This window comes from Equus przewalskii, chromosome 11 (assembly GCF_037783145.1).
Source record: "Equus przewalskii isolate Varuska chromosome 11, EquPr2, whole genome shotgun sequence".
Classification (NCBI taxonomy): domain Eukaryota; kingdom Metazoa; phylum Chordata; class Mammalia; order Perissodactyla; family Equidae; genus Equus; species Equus przewalskii.
The window spans coordinates 32,373,799-32,397,784 of NC_091841.1; the positions used below are offsets into that span (position 1 = coordinate 32,373,799).

A 23,986-nucleotide genomic window follows, 5' to 3' on the forward strand; every position below is an offset into this window, starting at 1 on the left:
GCCGGTTCAGGCTGAGAGGCTGAGCCACCTCCTTAGGGTCTCTGAGGTCGTAAGCAGGCCCATGCTGTACGCTGACCGTCTGCGCCCCGCCGTCTGTCAAGGCATCGATGCAGATGCGCTGCGCCCAGACAGAGGCTGCCGTGGGGCGGCATCCGGCCCAGCCAGTGGCAGCCCGCCCAGCCCCTCCCCAGCCGCTGGCTGATGCCCCACTTGGGGACAGACCCTGGGAAAGGGCCTCGCCAGGCCCAGAGGGTACAGTGGCATGTCCTGGGCCCCACCTTATCACTGCAGCCATCAGGACCATAAACAACCCCAGAGCAATCCTGCTGACTGCGGGAAGTTGGGGGCAGGAAATTGAGCAGCCGCCCAGCCCTCGGAGGCCCGGAGGCCCAGAGCAGTGGCAGAGCCGCCACCGCCAACCCCAGTCAGAGCCCCTGGGCCTTCCCAACCCCGCCACGCTGGCCTCTGGCCGGAAGGGAGCCTGGCCCCAGCGATGGGAGTCAAGGCTCCAGCCCCCGGCTGCTTCCTCATCTCAGCTCAGGTCCTCGGCTGTGACAGGGGTCCCATCCCAGGCCAGCTGGCCCAGGCCAGGAGGAGGGGCTGGGAAAGGGGCCTTTGGGATGCGCGCTGACTGGCCCCTACTCTTGGGAGCAGATTGTTGTGAGGTCAGGGGCCTGGGGTGGCCACTTGCAGAGAGTTCCCAGGGAAGGCCAGCTCAGCCGGGTCAGGGGCGTCTCGGTTCCCCTGCAGGGAATGTCCAGGCCAGGGGCCACAGCGGGGAGAAGGGCCTCCCACACTTCCTTCTTCCTGCAGTCCCGGGGCCTTGTCGCAACTCTGGCTTGGCAGTGGCGTGCCTTTGCTCCGACGGAGAGCCCATCTGCCCTTCAGGATGGCCCCCTGTCCCTGGGGTACCTTGCACCCCAGTCTGCGGCCTGGCCTGGGTATGCAGCCCACCTCACTCCAGAGATGCAGACAGCAGAAAGAGCATCCCCACCCTGCAACCCGGCCCCGCAAGCCTCGCTGGCAGACACTGGCCCCGCTGCCCGTGGGTCTCCCTTTGGTTGTGAAAAGAGAGTCGTGAACTGCTCTTTGCTTCTGTTTAAAGATCACTAGAGGTGTCGCATACTCTTTCATGTTGTCTTTATTCCAGAAAGGACTCTTATTTGCCCAAATAAAGTCTCTTTTACAGGTGGGGAAACAGGCCCAGAGAGGTTGAGTGGTTGCCTAAGGTCACAGAGCTAGTTAGGTGAAGCGCTGGTCCCTGAGGAAGCCCTGAGGAGGTGGAGGAGACAAGGTGGAGAGAAACAAGGAAACCAGAAAGCGTTTCATAAACATAAGGAGTCTGGTTGAAAAGAGGCTGACGTGAACAGCGTGGGCCAAGGTGGGGCGGGCGAGCAGTGAGCTGGGTGGGCTGTGGTGGGCAGGGGAGCAGCGCTGATTCTGGCACTGGCAGAGGCCTTGCCAGGCCCTGGGACAGGAGTCCTGAGAATACCAGCCCCTGCCCGGCCCCCAGTCCCCAGCGCCCCCGGCGTGGGTTTCTCCGGCCGCTGGAGCCAGGGCTGCTGGGGAGGCAGGCGTCCCCTTGGCTCTCCGGGGCCCCGATGGAGAAGCAGGCTGCTCCAACCCTCCTCCCCCAGTGTGTATTCTTAGCTCAGGGCCCGGGACCTGCTGCAGTGTTTACGTTGAGCCCTGTTTATTTTGCAAGCTCAGCTCATACTGCTTTTGCTGATATGAGGCGCACAGTGAGCTGGGAAAATTTCTTTCTTCTCTGTTTTGGCCGGAAATGTTCATGGCTCAGAGCCGGACCCAGGGAAGTCCTGGGTTTCCAGGCCCCACTTCAGAGAGTGTGGGTGGGAAGGGGCCCCTACCACCTGACATTCCTTCCACTGCCTCCTGTCCTAGAACCCTGGCCAGGCACACCTTTCTCCTGGATAGGAATGCCCCCCAGCTTGGACCCACACACACACCTCCCCCGGACCCCTTTGCTGAGCGCACAGCTGCCCTCCCCTTGTACCAGGCAGGCCCAGCTACCCGGGACTCAGCATCTGCCCCAGCCACTGTTCCTCCTGCTCTGTCCCTCAGCCCAGAGGGAATCTTCCGTCCACCCAGGCCTAAAGACGGGACCCCGAGGTGTTGTCATCCCAGACAACTCCCCCTCGCCAACCCCCGGAAGCTGCCTCGACGAGGCCCACCTTGCTCTCAGCCCCACTCCCTCCATGCTGAGTTCAGGGCTCACACCTTCATCATCTCACGCTTAGCTTATTTTCCCAGCAATCTATAGGGTCTCTGGCCTCTCCCACCCAGCCACCACTCCTTCACGTTGTCTATTATTTCCTAGACACTGCTGAGCCCACTTGCTAATGTTTCATCCAGAATTTTTGTCCGTATTTGTGTGTGAAATATGTATGGAACACGATTTTCCTTTCTTATACTGTCCTTCTCAGGTTTGGGATCAAATTTACGTGAGCCTCACAGAACAAGTTGAGAAGTGTTCCCTCTGTTTCTGTATTCTGGGATATTTTGTATAAGATTAGGATTCCTTTTTTCCCTTGAATGTTCAGTGGCACTTCAACTCATCTAGCCTTGGCGTTTTCTTCGTGGGAAGATGTTTAATTCTGATTCAATGATTTTAATGGTTATGAGACTATTTGAGTTTTCTATTTCTTCTTGTGTCAGTTTTGACAAGTTACATATTCTAGGAATTTGTATAGTTCACCTTAGTTTTCAAGTCTATAGACATTTATGATTATTTTAGTGTCCGTATTATCACTAGCTGCACCCCCTTTTTATTGCCAATACTGTTTATTCGTGCCTTCCTTTTTTTCCCATTGATCAAGCTTGCCAGCTATTTGCCAATTTTATTAATATTTTCAACAAACTTTGGACTTGGTTGATCCTTGTTACAGTAGGTTTGGTTTTGTCTCATTCGTTTCTCTTTATTTTTTTCCTTCTATTTACTAGAATTAATATTGTTCTTTCTCTAACTTCTTAGCTCGGATAGTTATTAATTTTCAGACTTGCTAGATTTCTAAGGTGTGCATTTAAAGCTGTATATTTTTTCTCTAAATACCACTCCAACTACATCCACCAAATTTTGATATATAGCATTTAATTTTAATGTTCATTCACATATATATTGTTCTAGTCTCCATTATGACCTCTCGTTTATCCCAGGAGCTGTGTAGCAACAGGATTTTTGCCATGTGGTGAATGTGAGAGCTTTTGAATATCATTGCTCTGCTGTCAGAAAAAGTGATTGCATGCTATCAATCCTTTGAAACATCTTGAAATATGTTTTAAGGGATAATATGTGGTCAATTTTTATACATTTACCTTTTGTACTTGAATACTGTGTGCGTTCTGACACTGTTGGGTGCAGTTTCATTTTTATGTCCATTAGAACAAGCTTGTTAATTGTTTTGTTTAAATCTATATCCTCATTGGAATATTTTTATCTATTTGATCTATCGTTACTGAGAAATGTGTTGAAATTCCAACTATTGTGGAGCATTTGTCTAGTTTTCCTTCTATTTCTGTCGATTTTTACTTTATATATTTTTAGATATATATTTATAATTAGGTACAAATCATATTCAAGTTTTTATATATTCACTGCTGGATTTCAACGTTTTATAATTACGTAGCACCCTCTTTATCTCAAGTAGTGCTTTTTCCCTTAAAGTCTGTTATAATTGCTAGGCAAACTTAATTTTGTTTGAATACCTTTTTTTTTTAAAGCTTTATTGAGGTGTAATTTAGATGCCATAAAATTCATTTAAGATAAATGTATGACAGATTTTAGTAAATTTCTAGTTTGATGTGTGCAACCAGCATCCAAGCTAAGCTTTAGAACATTTTGAACACCCCCCAGATCCCCTCGGTTCCATCTGCAGTCACTGCCAGTTCCCACCTCCAGCCACACTCAGTCACCCATCTGCTTTCTGTCTCTGTATGCTTAAACTTCTCTAAGGCTAGAAATTTGCCTTTTCTGGACGTTTCATGTAAATGAAATCGAACAATATGTGGTGTTTTGTGTTTAGCTTTTTTCACACAGCGTAATGTTCTTGGGGCTCCTCTACGTTCCACCCTGCATTTCTTTCCTTCTTAATGTTGAATAGTACTCTGTTGTATGGACAGACCACATTGTGTTTATCCATTTCCCAGTTGATGGACATTTGGATTGTTTCCAGTTTGGGGCTATTATGGGTAACGCTGCTGTGAACTTTTATCTGCAAGTCTTTGTATAGACATATGTTTTCATTTCTCTTGGTTCGGTTCCTAAGAGTGGTCCCACTCATATGGTGAGTTTCTGTTTAACTTTCTAAAAAAACGTCTCAGTTGTTTTCCAAAAGGTCTGTACCATTTTGATTTCCCACCAGTAAGGCACAAAGGTCCCACTTTCTCCATATCCTTGCAAATACGTGGTATGGTTGGTCTTTTTTGTTTTAGCCATTGGAGTGAGTGTGTAATGGTATCTCATTGTGGATTTGATTTGCATTTCCCTAATCACTAATGATGTTGAGCGACTTTTCATGTGCTTATTAGCCATTCATAGTCTTCTTTGGTGAAATGTTTATTCAACTCTCTTGCCCATTTTCCAATTAAGTAGTTTGTTCTGTTATTGAGTTGTCAGAGTTGTTTATATGTTCTGGATACAAGTCCTTTATCAAATATATGACTTGCAAATATTTTCTCCCATTCTGTGGCTGTCTTTTCATTTTCTTAATCATGTCTTTCAAAACACAAAAGTTTTAGATTTCAATGAAGTCCAATTTATCTTTTCTTGTATGGCTCGTGCTTTTGATGTTGTATCTAAGACCTCTTTGCCTACTCCAAGGTCGCGAACACTTTCTTCTAGAAGTTTTATACATTTCAGTCTTACATTTAACTCTATGGTTTATTTTGAGTTCGTCTTGGGGTGTGGTGTGAGGTAAAGTCCAACTTAAGTTTTGTTTGGTTTTTGGTTTTGCTTATGGATATCCAGTTGCCTCGGCACCATTTGTTGAAAAGACTATTTTTTTCCCCCATTGAATTGTCATGGTACCTTTGTCAAAAATCAGTTGAGCATAAATAAATGGGTTTGTTTCTGGTTTCTCAATGCTGTTCTATTGGTCTTGAAGTCTATCCTTAAACCCACATTACACTGTCTTGATTATTGTACCCTGATATTAAGTTTTGAAATCAGGTAGCGTGAATCTTCCAATTTTGTTTTTCTTTTTCAAGTTGTTTTGCCCTTTCTAAGTTCCGTGAATTTTTGTATGAATTTTAGAATCAGCTTGTCAATTTCTACCCAAAGGAAAAAAAAAGTTTGCTTAGATTTTGATAGGGATTTTGTCAAATCTATACATCCTCTTGGGACAAATGGACGTCTTAACAATGTCGAGTCTTCTAATTCATGAACATGGTATATCCTTTCATTTATTTGGTCTATTTTAATTTCTTCAAGTAATCTTTTGTAGTTTTCAGTACACAAATCTTTTGTTACATTTACTCCTAAATATCTTCTTATTTTTGATGTCAATGGAATTGTTTCCTTAATTTCATTTTTGAGTTGTTTGTTACTAGTATATAGAAATACAATTAGTTTTTTATATCAAGCTTGTAAACGGGGACTACACTGTTATTAATTTTAGTAAAGTTTGTTATTGTTGTTGATTCCTTAGGATTTTCTACATATAGGATCATGACATGTGTGAATAAAGACAGTTTAACTTCTTCCTTCCAATCTGGATGCCTTTAATTTCTTTTTTTTTTTTCTTTTTGCCTAATTATACTCGCTTGAACTTCCAGTAAAATGTTGACTAGAAGTGGCTAGGAAAAAATCACTCAGTCATTCACTATTAAGGGTGATATTAGCTGTAAGTCTTCTGTGGATGCTCCTTATCAGGTTAAGGACATTTCTTTCTATTCCTAGTCTGTTCAGAGCTCTTAGCATGAATGGATATTGGATTTTGTCAAATGCCCATTCTGCATCTTTCAAGATGGTTACATAGTTTTTATGCCTTATTCTATTAATATAGAGTAATGCATTAACTGATTTTGAGGTGTTAAACCAACTTTGCAATTCCCACTTAGTGGTGGTGTATAATCTCTTTTATACATTGCTGGATTTGGTTTGCTCATATTTTGTCCAGAATATTTGCATCTATATTCATAAAGGATATTGATCTGTAGTTTTCTTGTGATTTATTTTTCTGATTTTGGTGTTAAGTTTTTAAATTCTTTTTAACCCCATGTACTCATTTTAGATGTCTTTTGTAAACACTATATGGCTGTGTTTTTAAAAATTGTTTAATACATTTACACTAAATGTAATTTCTAATATATTTGGATTGATTCCTAGCAATGAATTTTGTGCTTTCCATTTGTACTAAATTTTTAATGTTTATTTCGCTCCTCTTTTTGGCCTCCTGTTGGATGGATGATTATTTCTCATTCCGTTTTTCCTTCTACTGGTTTTGAAGTTATGTATTCTATTGCCATTCTTATGGCGGTTAACCCAGAATATTTTAAATGGATATAAAGCAGAGCTAATGGCTGTCTTTACTCACATTTGTAAATAAGGACCTTAGGACACTTCAGTTTCAGTCACTCTCCTGCTGACTTATATGCTTTGTTGTATATTTCGGTTCAATTGTGTTTATTTTTTAACCTAAAAATTCATAATTAGTAGTGTTTTATACAATTAATATGTGTTTAAACTTACCCGCCTATTTGCCTCTTTTGTCACTCACTTATTTTTATCATTTATTTTTCATCTCAGATCTTACATCTAGGTTCACTTTTTTTCTGGCTAAAATATTCATTAGAATTCCCTTCAGTGAAAATCAAAATCTCTCAGGTTTTGTTTTAAAATGACTGTTTTGCTGTTGTTTTAAAAAATATTTCCACTGGGTATAAAATGCTGGGCCCTAGGTTGCCAAATGATTTTCTCTTAGACGTCGGAAATATCGTCCAACTCTTCTTTGGCTTCTACTGTTTCTATTAAGAACAAAGATGAAGATGAATTGTGGCTCCTTGGATGGCAGTGTATCTCATCTCGCAGGCTGCTTTTAAGATCTTTCCTTTGACTCCAGTGTTCTGCATCTTCACTATGATGTGTCAATACAAAGTTTCTTTTGTTGGTTCTGCTTGCAATTCAGCAAGTTTCTTTAATCTGCGGCTTGGTGTCTTGTATGCATTCTGGATTACTCTCGGCCATTATCTCTTCATACTTTGCTTCAGCTTATTATCTCCTTCTGTAATTTTCATTAGACATATGGTAGACCATCTCACTCTCCCCCATGTCTCCTAATCTCTCTTTTTTTCCAATCGCCTTGTTTTTCTGTATTCTGGATAGTGTTTCCTTTCCATCTTCCAATTCACTAATTATTTCTTCAACTATATCTAATCTGCTGTTAAACCCATCCAATGAGTTTCAGATTTCAATTATTTTTCTATTTATGGAAATTCTATTTGATTTTTATTCACTCTTGACAGATCACTTGTATAGTATCTTCCTATTTACTTGTATATTTAAACTTTAAATAAATCTCTGGAAGTGGGTTGGATATGGCTATTTTATATTTAGTTTTCAATAATTCTGGCATCTAAAGTCTTTGTGAGTCTGCTTCTCTGTTTTTATTTTTCTTCTGCTGGCTCTCATTCACGATGTTTCATTCCTTTTAAGAGTTTTCTTTTTAAAAATAGTAAGTTCATATATCTTAAAATTTGTCTGTGGGAATTTTTGGGCCCAGGGCAACGTTGAGGTCCTCAGGGAGGGTGCATGTTGACCTCTTCCTTTACGATCCACGTGGGAATACCACCAGCCTGGACTTTACATTCTGGGCTCAAGGTTTTCCAGACCACCGAGGTGGTATGCATTTAGGCTTCCAAGCTAAGAGTGGATCAGCTTGTGGATGTGACTTCTCAGGGCAAATATTGTTCTACTCCCCTTGGTGGCAAGGCAGTTTTCTTTACAGTCGTTCCCAGAAGTGGGTTATTTCTCACTGTCCCTCACATAGATCGTGGAGCCTTTTGAAGGTCCCCCCTTTATGTCAGGCTCTGCTGTGAGACTTCCCAGCTGGAGCAGACCTGGGCTTGGATACGTGGCCATCCATCACCTGTGACGTTACGAAAGCCAAAGCTCAAGTTGGCTCAGTTCATCACATGCCTCCAGGGCCCCTCTTAGTTCTGTGGGTTCCATTCTCACCACATGCTGAGCCTGTAACCTCCCTTCCTTCCTGGTTAGCGCATCAATGCTGGTGCATCTCCCTCTCCAACATGTGGTCAGACAAGCTCTGGTCCACTTACAGGGACAGAATCAGGATTTTGAAGATGGGATTTTTCTGGGCAGCCTGTGTCTCATGGCTGCTATGTCCCCAGCTCCCAGTGCTGGTTCCTGCTGTGTTCCAGCTCCCCATGACACTGGGAGCTACTGGGCAGTAGTAATGTGTCTGGTTCACGCTGGTTCCTAGGGTCTTAATCATAACTGGATCTCATGCTGGGACTCCAGGGTGTCCAGCTGGGCCATCAGCCCTCAGCAGGCTGGACTGAGGACAGCTTTCTCCAGGCCCTCCACCCCTCAGAGAGGAACCAATCCCCCACTAAGTAAGTGGTATTGTACTGAGGCCAGCTGGCCCGATTCAGCTGGGAGCCTCTGGACCAGGGGCTGCAAACTGGCCTGTAGATCAAATTGGGCCCCCAACCTTTTTATGCATTTAAAACAAAAAACAAAAAACACAGAAGAATGTGTGGCAGAGACTGTGTGTGATCTATGATGCCTACAACATTTACTGTCTGGCCCTTGATGGAAAGATTTGCAGACCCTTGACCTAGGCCAATGTTGTCCAACAGAAAGAAAATGTGAGCCACGGGTATAATTTTAAATTTTCTAGTAGTCACATTTAAAAAAATAATAAAAAGAAACAGGTTAAATTCATTTAACCCAATAGATTGAAAAAATATTATCACTTCAATATATAATCAACATGAAAAACTGTCGGGATGGCCACCATTCTTTCTTCAAAAGCCAGTGTATGTTTTACACTCAAAGCGCATCCAGTTCAGACGCGAAGTTTCCATCAGAACTACTTGGTCTGCGTTTAGATTTCATAAAATTTATATTTGAAGGAGATTCCCATACCTCAGTCGTTCCAAACGTACCTAAACATTTTCCAATCACTGAATTGAGGATCTACATTTAAATTTTAATTGTTAAAATTAAATCAAATTACATGTCAGTTCCTCAGTCTCATGAGCCAGATTTCGGGTGCTCCTCCGTAGCCTGGCGGGCCTGGTGACTCGGCGTCTGGATAGGGCAGGTGTAGACTACCATGTCCTTGTGCATGGGGGCGAGTGTGGTCCCCGGCTGGCATCTGAGGCAGGCCAGGGCCAGGGAGGTGCTCAGTGAACACCGGTAGGTGAGTGGGGGCCTGACGCAGGGCAGACACGAGGCAGCTGGGCGGGAGGGCAGCAGCTTATAGCTCTGGCATCCTCTCCTTACCACCCCTTTCTCCAGTGGGGGCGCGTCCTTGCAGACCCCTCTGAGGCCCCATTCCACAGAATCTCCCTGGAATCCCCTCCCTTGAACCCCCAGGGCCCATGACCCACGCCTCCCCGCGGTCCCTGAGGACAGCCCGCCTGGGATTCAGGTTCTTATAATCGCATCCGCCTCCCACAGGCCTTGGCTGCCCCCCACTCGGGCTCTCAGGAGGCCATTGGGAGCAGTGTTCGCTGCCCGAGGCTGCCTTTCCAGGCCGCCCCTGGAGCACCAAGCTGCCTTGGCCTCCACGGAGCACCTCACCACCAGCTAGGGCTGGCTGCATCAGAAAGTCGGGCAGCCTCGAACGGGTACGCACGGCCCTGGCCCGCCTCCCCTCTGCCCAGCCCCCACTTTCCTCTGCCTCCCCCCAACCCTTCTCCCTTTGCTGGTGAGCTGTTCTTGAATGACACAGCCGTAAATAGGCGAAGGCGTGGGGCTCTGGCTGATCAAAGGGCTCCCTTCAGAAGCCGTCATTAGTTGCTATTCTGGGAACTGGTTATTTTAAGGTTAGTGTATTTTTTCTTTCCTGAGGAGCCGTCTTAGTGGATGGCGAGGTCCTGAGGTGCTGGCTCTTCAGTCAAACCACACAAGCCCTGTTTTGTCTAGGGTTTCAAAGATAAACCTATAATGAAAGCGTCAGTTGACGCTGAGCGCCACCACTTCGATTCCTGGGCGGAGGTGGGCGGGCCTGCCGGGGAGTCCCCGCACCCCGCAAGTACCAGGGAGATTTGACGGCCCCTGGGATGGGGCTGCTGGGCCCCTGGAGGGAGACTGAGGTCAAAGTCCTTTGGGTCTGGGCCGCTTGGGGCCTCTGGGGAGCCGCACCTGGCGTCCCGACCAGGGCAGCCCCCACAGGCCCTGCCTTAGAGCCTGGCTCAGGAGGCGTCTTCCTACAGACGGCCCGGCTTGGGCCGCCAGTCCTCTGTGGGAGGATGCCCACCTCACCAGCAGCCAGGGGAATGCCCACTGACGTCAAAATTTAAAAAAATGATAATAGCCCATGCTGGCACCCATGTGGGGAAACCGGCACACTCACATTCTCACATTGCTGGCAGGGACATGAATGACCACAGGAACAGGGCTTCTGGACAGGATTCTAGCAGCCTCTGTTAACGTTACAAATGCACGTTCCCTTTGAGCTAACCTCTCCACTCCCAGTATGGGGAGCACCAGGGCTGGGGACACTGATTTGTGACAACGAGACACCAGGAGCCACTTGATTGTAGAGAGGGCAGACTCGGATAAACCGAGGTGCCTCCAGCTGTGGAAGGTTGTGTAGCCTTAATCCACTGCGCCTGTGAGCCTGTGCCCATCAGTCACCCCAGAGGGACACCCCAGTGAGTGGCCAAGCAAGTGAGACACCAAGAACGGGGATGCCAGTTCATGAAACCATGCTGCCCAAGACAGAGTCGGGGAGAGCAGTGGGCTCAGCCCAGCCCCAGGACACTGGGTGGTCTGGGCCGTAGACAGCGTGTGCAATTCAGAGATGCTCAGCTCTCGTTTTGTCTGAGGTCGAGACGCTTCTCCCAGTCGGCATGCGTGTTCCGGGGTATTTCAGTGGAGGCGCGTCGGAGACGAGGTAGTCGCCGTTTCTGTCCGGCCTTCCGCTCGGGTCCTCAGTCCTCTGTCAGCCAGGCCCACTCTCCCACCACGAAGGACTGTCCCCTAGTCTCACATTCGGAGTCCTTCCCTGGAGAGTCTTCTCTGGGCCTCCGGGTACGTTCAGCACCCGTCATCCGGTCCTGGCTGTTGATCTGAGCCTCCTTTCCCGCTGGCCCTCTCCATGCCAAGATGGGCCATCCATCAGGGCCAGGCCCCTGCCAGCTCTTAACTGCCCCAGCCAGGAAGTGACAGACACATCATGTCTGCTTGATCCCATTGGCGAGAATGAGTTGTGCGGCCCCGCCCAGAGGATTTGGGGAATGTGGTCCCAGCAGGACAACACGATGGGGGGAGCAGGAACCTTTGGAGTCATCCATTGATAGGGACATTCGTCTGTCCACCTACGTGCGTCCAGAGGCAGCAGACACACTCTGTGACTTGGGCCTGCCCACCTGAGTGTAAGGTGGCCTCCACGGCCGACCTGTTCTTGTCCACATAGGGCTCACCTCAGCAGCCCTATCTGGGGCCCCGCGTCAGTGGCTGGCCACTCAGGGGGATGACAGCATGGCCAGCAGCTCAGCCCTCCCCCTGCATCAGGACCCCTAGAACAGCCTGGCACCCAAGGGGCCCACATACTGGGCTTGGTTTCGTGAGTCAAGCCCCCAGTAGGGTTGGGGGCACCCATGTCTAGCCGTCTGTCCCCAGTGTGGACTGGCACCTGATGGTTAGCAGCAGCCGTGCTTTCCCAAAAGGGACAAACAGGGACGATGGGAGGGGCCCATGGTCAGCCACAGGGTACCTGTTGCCGTCAGCCCTTCTCTCTCCACCCTCGTCCCCATGATCCAGGTGACGGGCCAGAGCAGGAGTCCCCGTCCAAGGGGCTGAGCCTCATTTGCAGGGAGCCCCTCACTGGGGTCAGAGAAGTGGGTGACCTAGCCCCACTGGGGGCATCAGGGGCATCAGGGGCCCCAGTCACATCTGCGGGTCTGGAAAATCACATGCAGGGCCTCAATTCCCTGTCTTTGAAATGAGGGCATTGGTCAGGGGGGCCTTGAGGGAACTGCAGGCATTCCAGACCTTTCCATCCCATCAAGGGTGAGACTCACAGGCCCCCGTGGTGTCTGAGGGGTTTGCCACCAAGAGGCCATGGCTGTGGGAGGGAGGTCAGCGCTCAGGCTGGCCCAGAGCTGGAACCTGGAGCTGGCGTCAGGACAAGGCGCTCTGGGCAGGGTGTCCGTGGGCTGTTATCCTGGCCTCCCGCCATGGAGGCTGGAGGCAGGAAGGCTGGCCTCGTGGCTCGCCCCTCACTGCCCCCTAGTCCACTCCTTCCTGGCCAGCAGGAGCAGAGCCCCCCAGGGTGGATGGCCTCGCCTGTTAGTGGCATCAAATGCTTGGCTTCCCAGACAGGAATGTGGCTTTTGAAGCCTGTCTCTGGCCTGCTCGAATACTGGGTGGGGTCGGGGTGGGGAGGTGTTCAGTGAAAAGCAGGGACCCTGATGAGTGCCCCCAGCAGGGGGTCCGTATCTCCAGGAAAGTTGAGCCATTGTGACTGGGCAGGACCCCAAGGAGGAGGCCCATGAGGAGGTACCCTGTGCCTCCCAGGGAAACCCACCCCAGGGGACTCAGGCAGTGCCCACCAGCTTCCCTGAGCCTCAGTTTCCCCCCTGTCCTGGTCTGGGAGGACAAGTCTGGTTTGGTCAATGTAGTTTGGAGGAAAGAGGAGAGAAGTACACGTGCTTAGAGCCACTTAATGTGGCCTGGTCCCCTACTGCCGCTGCCCACACACCCGATGACCCAGAGGCCCAGAGCCTTCTGTGGGAGGAGCCAGGAGCACTGGGTGCCAGATCTTCTCACCTACCCCTTGAAGTCGGGTGGGCACCCTAATTACCTCCAGCTGAAGGGACAAGGCTGTCTGCCCGCACGTGGTCCCCAAGGGGTCTCCCAATCCCCCTTCCCCTTTCTCAGAGGGGGAAACTCGGGCCCTCCCTTTGTACTTCTGCAGCCAGAGGTTCAAGACCTGCCCCTTTGGCTCACTGGCCATGAGACCCAGGCAAGCGACAGCAGCTCTCAGTGCCTCAGTCTCCTTACCATCCATGAGGGGATGATATTAATGCTCTATGCCAAGCATGGTGGGGAGGATTCGGGAGCTGATCCATATCCAGGCCAGGGAACCTCGTGTGCAAAGGCCCTGTGGCAAGTTCGGAGCTGAGAGACCCGGGTGTCTGAGAGCAGAGTTCAGAGAGATTGGGCACGCAGGTGGGCTGGCCACTGGGCAGGAGGTGGGGTCAGAGGCCAACCTGAGAGCTCCAGCTCCGCCCTGAGCCCACTGGCTGGCCTTGGACAAGCCTCCTGAGTCTGAGCCTTAATTTCCCCTGCAGCCTGAGGCCTCCTGCTTCTCACATCCTCAGCAGCGCCCCCAAGAATCTTGCTTTCCCTCTGCCCACCCCTCTTCCTGGGTGTCTCTCTCCCAGGCTGCCCGGGAAACATACCCCTCCAGCCTGGCCTCTCCTGAACGACTCTATTTATAGGCTCAAATATTGGCCAGAAAGGAAATTTACATTTTTTAAGAATTTAACTCAAGCCGGTGTCAGCTTCTGTGGGCTGACTGCTTCTGAGACAGGCAGGGGACAGGGGTCGGTGACAGAGGAGACGTGCGTATCTGGCCTTGGTGTGCAGCCTGGAAGTGGACAGCCCCTCGCAGGCTCTCTTTGGTGACATATAATGAACGGCATCACTGGGGGCATCGAGCCGGGCAGCCGTCTTCGGGGACCCGCGTGAGGGCGGCCCGAGCCTTGTCTTTGTGGCAAACCCTGCCCGGCCGCCTTGGCTGACCTCAGAAAAACATGTATTTTGATCAAAATGGGCCCTTTTTTAAACTTGTCACCCTGCGGGTCAGGGCACAGCCTGCCCCCAGCCCATCCTGCATATTAAGCAGTGGCTTGGTCACTACTAAAAATAGACATCCCAGCCCAGACACAGGGCTGTCCTGCCTGCCCCCCCCGGGAGGGGACCAGCCCGGACAGGGGCAGTGGCCCGGGCCCTGAAATCTGGCAGCAGGGCACCCAGGCAGCATGTTGGGCCATGTCCCCGTCAGGGTCCACACTGCCAGTGCCAGGGACAGGGTGCCAGCGTCCGGGGACATGCAAGGGTGGGAACCGGGTGGCACCACGGTGGGCTCCGGGCCTGATGGGGTGGGAGCGCGGCCTCGCCGGCCCGGGGCAGGGTGGCAGGTGGATGCCAGCAGGTCCCCAGCCGCAAAGCCACATGCAGCAAGTGGCGGCGGCCTCCTCCCCGGCCGGGCCTCCGGAATCCGCAGGCGTGGGCTCCACTGCACCGTGGACGCCGCTGCACAAAATGGCTGACGCTGCGCCGGGCCCGGGACGCGGGCGCACGGGCGTCGCCGCAGCCGTGTTTACTTTGCAGCGCGCGCGCCTCTCGTTGCCCGGGTTCCAGGGCTCCAGAGGCAGATGGAAATTTTTGTGGATTAAACACGGGGCTGAGGCGCGCTGGGCTGTTTGGGTTGGCAGCGCGCTCCCTCCCCACCCCGTTCCCCATCCGCTGCTCCCGCCCTCGTCACCGGAGCATCCATTCATGCCTGCGTTCGGCCCCCTCCCCCACGGCCAGCCCCTCCCTCACTCCCCTGGCCTCCGGGGGGTGGCCGTGCGGGCCCAGAGCAGGGCAGCCTCAGACCTCTCCCCAAGTTTGGAAGAGGCTGCAGGGTGAGGGAGGGCTGACCAGAAAGGCCCGCTCCTCCGGGGCCCCTCTGACCTCCAGATCCTTGTCTGTGAAGTGGGAACCAGTGTGTGGACCAAGCAAGCAGTGTATGGGGTGTGCCTGTGGGTCCAGCATCCAGAAGATGTCCAGTACACAGGCCCTGTCACGGGTCCTGCTCTCAGAAAGGCAACAAGGCAAAGGGCAGCCTGAGGGGCGAAGTCTTACACCCTGCTCTGGCTCAGAAGAAACCCCTATGTCCAGGCAGGGCCTGGGCCTTTCAAAAGGAGACTGGAAGGTGTGCTCATCTGCAGGAAAGATCTCAGGGGGGCAGGGGGCCAAGGCTGTCTCGGGGAACAGTGTTCCAGGCAGAGGGCACAGCAAGTGCAAAGGCCCTGAGGTGGGCCCATACGTGGCTTGTTTTGAGCAAGAGCAGGGCAGCAGTGTGGCTAGAGCAGAGGGGTGAGGAAGAGCCTAGGGGTGGAGCAGACAGCAAAAGGGTGGGCAGGCATTGAGCCCTGGGAGCCTCTGGAAGGACTCCAGGCTTCACCCGGAGGGAGATGGGGGCTCTGGGCCCGGGGAGAGCCACCACACAAATCCCATTTTTAGCTACATTACTCTGGTCCATTGAGAACAGACTGAAGAGAGGCAAGTGTGGCTAGAGGGGGCCCTGTGGGGCCGTGCACGCCCCTCCCATCCTCCCGCTCCCTGCCCACCCCCACCACCGCCGCCCTGGGGTGCAGGTTGGTCGGTGTGCACAGCCCCCTCTATTCCCCGCCGGCTGGGAGCCACAGGTCGGTCTCACACATAAAGAGCCATCTGTGTGGGCAGGGAGGTGGCCGGCCGGCCTGCCGCCCGCACCAGCACACTCTATCCAGCAGAGCCCACCCCGCTGCTCCCCGGCGGGGCCTGTGGACACCCCTATGGACCACCAGCACCCACCCCTGGGTGGGGACTCCGAGGTGCCTGCACCCAGGCGACCCGTGTCACCTGGGCACTCTCGGTCCCAAGAACCAGAGCAACACTACAGACGGGATCCCACGCGGCCTGGGCCGAGCGCATCTGGTGGGGGGAGCCCCACAGCCACAGTGGATCCAGTCTTCCTGGCGCCGTGCGGGGCCACCCGGGTGTGCCTGCCAGACGCACGGGATCTTGGTGTTAAGGCTTTATGACGTCACCTTTCGATAAGAGGGGCCACATCCACCAGCCACGGTGGAAGCTGCTCTAGTGGGGTCCCGTGACAGTATCTTCTCAACCCTGCCAGACCCCACGGGTATCCTAAAATTAAGCCCCTTCTGGTCTGGGCAGAGGGACCAGCAGTCACAGGACCAGAAAGTAAAGAAGCCAGGAAGGGACTGCTGAAGCCCCGCGTACGTGTGTGCATTCATCTTCTCTCCACTGGACACCAGCTACCTGCAGGGGCTGCCACTGCGAATGGGGCAGGCTGGTCCCTGCCCCTTGGAACACACAGTCCAGCAGCCAGAGGAGGGGATGCACAGAGTGACCCGTAATTATGTATTTCCCACCGTGAAAAGGGGGATGTACCCAGCAGGCAGGGGCTCCCCTGGTCAGGGGGCCAGGGGCCTGGTACCAACCAGGAGTGAATGAGGCAGAGGGTGACATAGGGTGGAAGAGTCCACAGCATGCATGGCTCGTGCAAAGGCCCTGGGGTCCGTGGGACACAGCCATTTTGAGGCTGAGGAGCAGATGAGGCAGAGGTGGTTAGTGAGACGTGGGCCTGGCCTTGCCAGCCAAGTTAGGGACTTTAGAAATCTCCCTAAGAGCTTGGGGTAGGCGGGCAGGGGCTGGTTCTTGGGAAGAGGCCTAGAGGTAGGTGACGGTGGGAGCCCCAAGAGTAGAGAGGGGTTGCAGTGGGGTTAGGACCCGATGTCGGTGCCTTGCACGAGGGTGGACGCCTGTGGGGCTGCGGCCTGCGGTCCACTGGACTGGATGGGCAGACTGAGGGCCTGGGGTGTCCAGAAGGGCGCCTGGTTTCTGAGGGGAGCGCCTGGCTGGGGTCTTACCTTGGAGGGGGACAAGGTTGGGGCGGGTCAGGGGCAGGCAAGAGTTCTGTTTTGGACGTCTTCAGGGGGCAGTTGGAACCCCAGTGCTTGGAAACCGGGTGGAAAAGAGTGAAGGAAGGAGGTAGAGAGGGAGGAGCCACAGAGACAGGAGGCAAGACGTCGAGACTGGGCCTCAGCAGAGCCAGAGTAGGCAGGCTGTGGGCTGGGCCTGGCAGGGGAGGGGCTGGGGCTCACGCTGGGGGGCCAGCACCCCTCCAGCCCTGAGCTCGGCTGGGCGCTCTGAGGTCAGGGGGGAACCAGTGTGTTTGCGGAGGGAGCGCACGGCCCCGCTGACGTCCAGGGAGGGCTTCCTGGGTGAGGAGGCCGGGGACCGGCCATTCCCTGGGAAGGGGAGAAGGCGGAGTGGACAAGGCAGCTGCTGTATCTGCTGGATGAGGGAGGAGCCCAAGACTGGAGGCCCCCACGGCGCCCCCGCCCCGTCCGTCCCGAGTTCGCTCTCCGGGTGGGTGGGAAGCTGTGAAGCCCACGAATCCCTGTCCTTTGAGGGCAAGAAGGTGCCTGGGGGGTGTGGGTCATCACAGAGGGAGGGAGGGCAGGCGCCGTGTCCAGACCCGCCCCCCCCCCGCCGAGCCCATGGTGGTCAGTGCCCAAGGGTTCGCGTCCTCTCTCGGTTCCTGCTCCCACATCCACTCAGCTCCATCAGTGCGCCAGCTGAAGGAGCAGTCACCTTGCTGCTCTCTGCCTCAGTTTCCCGTGTCTTCTCCCTGCCTCGTGGGTGCTGCGTGGATTGAGTAGAAGCACCTTGAACAGAGGGGGACGCTCAGCCTCCTTCCTGGGGGCCTCTCTGCCGAGGGCAGAGGAGAAACGGGGCCCACAGAGCTGCTGCGCCTGGGCCTGTGGTTAGGGGCTGCGCCACTTTCTGGGGATGCCACCGACATGGCCTCAGGGGTTCAGGTGGACTGTCCCACTCCGTCGTCGTCCCCCTATTCCTGAAGTCGGAGCTGTGCGGCAAAACTCGCCTGGGCACCTTCAGATCCGACCCCCGGTGACGCTCGGGCACAGGTGGGCACTGCTCCCGGGCCCAGCCCCAGCCCCTCCCAGCCCAGCAGAGCTCTGGTCCCACCTGCCCACTCTGCACCCCCCCGGGCTTTCAGTTGCACCAAGTCCCCCAGGCACGGAGCCTTCCGAACCCTCCCCACCCTTTTATAAGGAAAACCAACTTCTTTTCCATAAACCTGGCCGGAGCCTGTCTCTTCTTGGCCCGTGAGGAGCCTCTGTGGGCAGGTGCCTCCGGGCGGGTCAGGTGTGGCCGCCACCCCCACCTCACAGGGTCATTGCCTGGTGAGGCCCCCAGTGAAGGGAGAGCGGCCCCCCTCTCCCGCCCAGGGTCCTGCATGGGGTCCCTTCACGTCGGTGGGGCTCCCCATGCTCCGTTTTACATAACGTCCCCTGGGTCCCCACCCACTTCTGTAAACCTAAGTGCTTTCCGTGTGGCAGCCTTGCCGTAAGAGATGCCCCTGCAGAGCCGCGGGGTCGTGGCTCGTGCGCGCTGTTCTATGCACGTTAACGCCGGTGAAAGCAGGCGCTTGAATGTTAAAGTCAAAGTGACCGTTTAAACACCACCTGAAATTGTCTGTCTCCTGCCAGAAGCCGGCACAGCCCCTGTCCCCGCCCACTGGTGACGCTGCCCGTGGTGGCCACAGTCCTGAGAGGGCTCCATTTGAGATGCGCTGGCGGCGGGGGCAGCCAATCATCCCGGCCCCCAGGCGGGAGGACCAGGCTAAGCAGAGGCCGGCGGGCACTCTGAGCTTGGGTGACAAGGTGGCGGAAATGCCTCTGCTCTCCTCCCACGTCCTCCCTGCTGCTCCCCATCTTCCCAGCCTTCCCGCCTCTTCCCAAGGGGGCGAGGCCTCCGACCCCAGGGGCCAGGCGCCAAGCCTGAGGGCCCTTCCTTGGTGCCGGCCTATTTCCTATCATACACCCTCCGTGTCGTGTAGGAAACGTCCCTGAATGGGCCTGTGTCCGGGTCGTGGGCCTCCCCGTGCCTGCTCCCCCTCTGGCCCCTCAGGGCCATGAGTCTCTCTGCCTCGGAGCTGCCCTCCTCCCCCAGATAATGGGCCCACTGAGGCCGGGGGCAGAGGGACATCCTCGCGGATTTCCCAGGAAGCCAGAGACTGTGGGCTGTTCTTCCTTATGACGGGCCTGTCCTTGTCCCCACACAAGCCCCATTGCTGCGCTGCCCCCGCGCACACCACCTGACAGATGTGATGGTGACAAGACGATGGGGCAGGGAAATACTCGCCTTTCGGTGCCAACACAAGCGGCCTTTATCCCGGCCGTAAATGGTTTCTGTGTCAAGTGAGCCGGTGCCTGTCCCAGGCCTAACCCCCCAGGGGCCAGCGGGGTGAAACTGGATCCGTGGGGAGAGACTTTACTACGTAGGGCTGGTGGCAAGTGGTGGTACACCATCCCCACGGGGCCACAACGGGACATTGTTTCGGCCTCACCTGGGCTGCTCCAGCATCCCTGGATTTACAGGGACTCTGCCCACAGCCTCGAGGCCGCCCACTCCAGGCAGGCTCGGGGGAGGCCTTGTGAGGATGAGGACAGTGCCGCAGGCCGGGTGCCGGGAGAGGGCCGGGCATCGTGCTGGCCCCACCTCCCCAGCCACAGCCGGCCTAGGGCAGAGGGTCCAGCCTCCGTGCACATCTGACTACCCCCTCGTGTGTCTTGAAGGCTCCTTCCTCCTCTGCGTGGCGGGGCCTATGTGGCCATCACAGCACAACCCAGATCCCTTTCCTCTGCCGCCCACCTCCACGCTTCCTCTGCTCTGGCCCCGTTCTCGGGCACACGGGACCTCTCACGCCCCCGAGCCTTTGCCCGCGCTGAGCCCCTCTCCTGGGCTGCCTCTGTGATCATGCAGTGGGAACACCAGGCCAAAGGGGATGCCCTGACCATCCTCCGCTTTCCTCTCCCCGTCAGAAGTTTCCTTGGTCCTCAGTCCTACCTGCAGCCCGGCTCACTGCCAACAATCTGGGGACAGGCCAGTCCCCAGAGCTGACCCAGCCCTGATCATCCGAGCTGTTCCCACACAAAAACTTTCCTCAGGATACGGGCTGGACCACGGGGCCCCCTCACCAGCCAGGGTCACCTTAAAAATAGCCATGGAGGGTTTGCAGCAGCAGCGGGCCCTTTTAGACTAATTCATTGGTAACGGCAAAATGATGCCGAGTTCCCTAAAAAAAAAAAAATGCCTACTCTATTTCCTCATTAACATAATTGCAAACAGAACGAATCTTTCTTGATTTCATGTAAACAACAGCTTGAAATAGTTTATAATCCTTGCAGGTATCAAATTAAGTTCTTACTTATGGTCTGGAAATTAATTACCCTTACAGCGAGACAAATGTGAAAACTGTGTATTTTTGACAAGAAAATTAAGCAGCTATTGGGGAAAATGTAACTTAATCGTCACAGGGAAAATTGTTTATAAATTGGTGGCGTTGTTTGAACCCTTGCCTCCACGGCCGGGGGCGGGCTGGTTTGTGTGTGAGCGTTTGCCCAATTTGGGGCCGGTTTGGGTTGCAGCGGGGGGAAGGGGCCAGAGGAGCCGAGCACAGTGCAGGGAGGAGGGGAGGAGGAAGAGGGGAGGGAATCCACGTGAAGGAACAGATGATGGAGATACAACGGCAGCTTCTCTGACAGATGAGCAAGCCTTCCTGGGAGGACGGCTCCAGGCAGAGGGAACAGCAAGAGCAAAGGCCCTGGGGCAGGAGTGAGACTGGAACAGAAAGGAGGCAGTGTGTCTGGAGCGGAGTGAGCAAGGGGCAGTGCAGGAGAGGAACCCTCAGAGGCGGGAGGGGACCACACTACCAGGGCGCTCGTTCTGGGATTCTGGGGTTGGTCCACGGTGGGCCCGGAAGTCACTCCCAGTTTGCGTGCGTGTGAGCATTGTGTGTGAATGTGGCATGAGTGTGGTGTGTGTGTGTTGTGCCCAAGACAACTGAAGGGCAAGTTCAGAGGGACTAGCGCCCCCAGTATTTAGGGCACTGAATTTGAGCTGTCTGAAGTTTGTCACCATTGTCTATCCTGTTATGGCAAACCTCCTCCTATACATTTTCCTCTCATATAGTTTTATTTCCCAGGAGTTGAATCTATGGGTCAATGTCAGGAACATTTACAAGAAATTTTCAGTAGTCAGAGTTGTACAGAGTAGGGGTTCCCTGTCACAAGAAGGGGCCAGGCAGAGGCCAGCCTGTGCAGAGGGTTCCAGCGGCTGCGTGGAGGGTGTGGCTATTGAGGGAGGTTTTCCACACCTGCCATTCTGAGCTCCAGGGGTCCCACCCCCCCACACACACACACCCCCACACTCCCCCTCGTGCCACCCCTTTCCTCCATGCCCTCCTCAGCCTGAACCCGGGCACTCCCAGCAGCGGCCCCTCTCTGCTTTGTCCCTTCTGACGTCACATGTGGCCCAGGGAGTGGTGTGAAGTGACTGGAGTCAGGCACACAGTAGGACCCCCAGCCAGAGTGGACCTGCCCACCGGGCCCTGGCCTTCGGTGACAGGTTGGTGGGGTAGGTGGGGGCAGGGCGAGAACTTCTGGAGCCGACGCCCTGTATGCATCCATGCAACTTTGGGAGCATCACAGGGCCTCTCTGTGCCTCAGTTTCCTCAGCCCTGAAAAGAGAGAGGGAGAGCATCCGCAGGGCTGTGGAGGGTTGGGGACACCCCATGTTGCACGCCTAGAGCTGGCACATAGCATCCAACAGGAATATTTGGCTGCCATGATTTTCCAAGTTATGGGATAATTCAGCCATGGTGGGCAGGAGAGAACAGACTGGAGCCGAACGGAGCGGGAGGGGAAGGTTTGACTTAGCGGGTGCTCACAAGGCTCTGGCCATGGGACCAGGCCCAACAGGTGGAGGACAGAATTGCAGAGCCCCCACTGGAGAATGTTCTGGAAGGGACGGGGAGGCAGGGGGTCAGCGAGCTGCCCAGGGTGAGCACTGGCGATGGGAAGGCCTGGGTGGTGCCCGAGCTGGTAAGAGATAGAAGCAGTGGCGTTTGGGGAAGGGCAGGGACAGGTGGCAGCTCGATGGCCACACCGGTGGCAGAGATGGGACAAAGTGAGTCTGGGGTCAGGAGGCAGGTGTAGACCAGCTCAGGGCTTTGCAGCATCCAGCGCTCTGGAGGCAGGAGCTCCTTCACTCCAACAGGACACCCCCAGAGTCTCACAGTGGAGACGGCACGGGCGGCCGGTTCAGCTTCTCCACCTGGGGCCCCACCCCCACCTCCCTCACTCCGCCGTGCGTGCAGCTCCCCGCCTTCTTGCTGCCCGGCCCATCGTGTTAGCCAGCTCGGGCTGCTGGGACAGAACATCGCAGATGGGGCGGCTTCAACGGCAGACGTTCATTTCTCACGGTTCTGGAGGCTGGGCGTCTGGGACCTCGGCCCCCGCAGTGTTGGTTTCCGGACAGGGGTCTCAGCAGATGGCCGCCTCCTCACTCGTCTCCTCTCGTGGGCTCTTCTCTCTGCAGAGGAGAGAGCGAGCTCGATGACTTCTCTCTTCTTAGAAGGGCACTAATCCTGTGGGACCAGGGCCCCACCCTTATGACCTCATTTAGCCTCGGTCACCTCCCTAAAGGCTCCATTGCCTAAAACAATCACATGGAGAGTTAGGGTTTCAACATATGAATTTGGGGGACATGGTTCAGTCCCTAACACCTGTCCTCTGCCAGGGCACCTGAGCATGGAACCCACTGTCACCCCAGGCGCCCCCCACCAAGTGAGGCGCCAGAAGCAGGAGGTTGGGGCCATGGAGCATCCTTGTCCCTTAGGGCACACTAGCTGGCCAAGTCGGTGAAGCCCAGCTGCTCGGCACAGGACAGGACCCGGGGCCACGCGGCTCCTGGGCGCCTCCCCCTCCCCAGGCAGCACACTGACCTCAGGCGGCCTGAGGCCCCGGGCAAGTCTGGGGCAGGGCGGGAGCTGGCACAGCGTCTAGGCCTTTGTTCTGCATCAGTGGGGGGAATGGGGTGGTCTTTGCCTTCTCTGGGCTTGTTGGTGTGGCACTGTCTCAGAGCAGGGCATGGTGTGCTGTCATCTTGGTCTCATCCTCCTGCCACCTGGAGATCTTGTGGCCCTGTCCCACCGAGCCCAAGCTCCACCCGTCTTCCACCTGTAGCCGAGCCCCACTTGGATGGCTGTGCCCCACAGAGCAGAGCTGGCTTTGGGGTCAGGCGTCAGACCCAGGCCTGCCATTCACCAGCTACAGGCCCTCAGACCCAGCCGGCCCTCCCTGAGCCTGTCTGTCTTCACTGGAAATCTAGACGGTCTCCCAACCCCACTGCTCTGAGGTGGACAGAGAGGGCCTGTGTTCAGCCTGGCACCTTATAGGTACCCGGGAACAGGGCTGCTGACCCCGGGCAAGCTAACCCCCGTGCCGGAGCCTGCAGGTCTGAGTGCTGACCATCCTTTGACCGGGATGTCCGCTGGGGATGTGCTGGGTGCACAAAGCTTGTCTCAGAGCCTGGACGCTTCAGCCCCTGAAGTACTGTGTCAACTCGACCGTGAAGGTGAGCGTGGCACTGCCGCCCACTCCAGGCTGTCAGCCAGGCGGAGCCACCTCCCCTCCTGGAACCCGCTGTATCAAGAACCTGGGTGCTCTGACCCTACCCGCTGCCCTCCTGCACCAGAGCAGCCTGTCATCCCCGCATCCCTGCAGGGTCCTTCCGAGAAAGAGGAAGCTCCGGCTTTGCTGGCAAAGACAGAATGCGGGCGATTCTCCCACACGGCCCAGATGCCCAAGGGCCTACTTTTGACTCCACTGTGGGCCTGACCGCCACCCCTCTCAGTGGGGAGCTGGGTCTGGTGGGGGGCCCTGCCCCGCCCTGGGAACCTGGGGATTGGGGAGTGGGGATGTGTCACAGCACTCAGCTCTTCCTTCCCGTGGCCTCCTGACCCCCTAAACAGCTCCAGGAGCAGCTTGGCCCCTTTATCTGCCACTCACTAGCCTTGGGACGTATCTCCCTCTGGGCCTCTGTTTGTCCATCTGTAAAGTGCAGCTGAGGAAGGACCCCCCAACTTGGAGAGAGCAGGGCTTCAGTGAGATGGTCCACGTTCAG

General features: G+C 54.4%; 1 protein-coding gene across 7 annotated transcripts in view; it reads left to right on the forward strand.

Annotated features, from left to right (window-relative positions):
- Positions 1 to 23,986, forward strand: part of KCNQ1 (potassium voltage-gated channel subfamily Q member 1) — a 389,488-nt gene that overhangs the window by 317,066 nt on the left and 48,436 nt on the right. For 2 of the 7 annotated variants that reach the window (XM_070564497.1, XM_070564499.1), the window contains one exon: positions 814 to 1,198. The exons of 4 other annotated variants lie outside the window; for them this stretch is intronic. In XM_070564497.1, coding sequence (XP_070420598.1) covers positions 814 to 1,113 — 300 coding nt within the window. In that variant the 3' untranslated portion in view covers positions 1,114 to 1,198. Of the gene's footprint in view, positions 1 to 813; positions 5,723 to 23,986 lie in introns of those variants that run through there. One more of the 7 variants, XM_070564495.1, reaches the window with a different exon arrangement.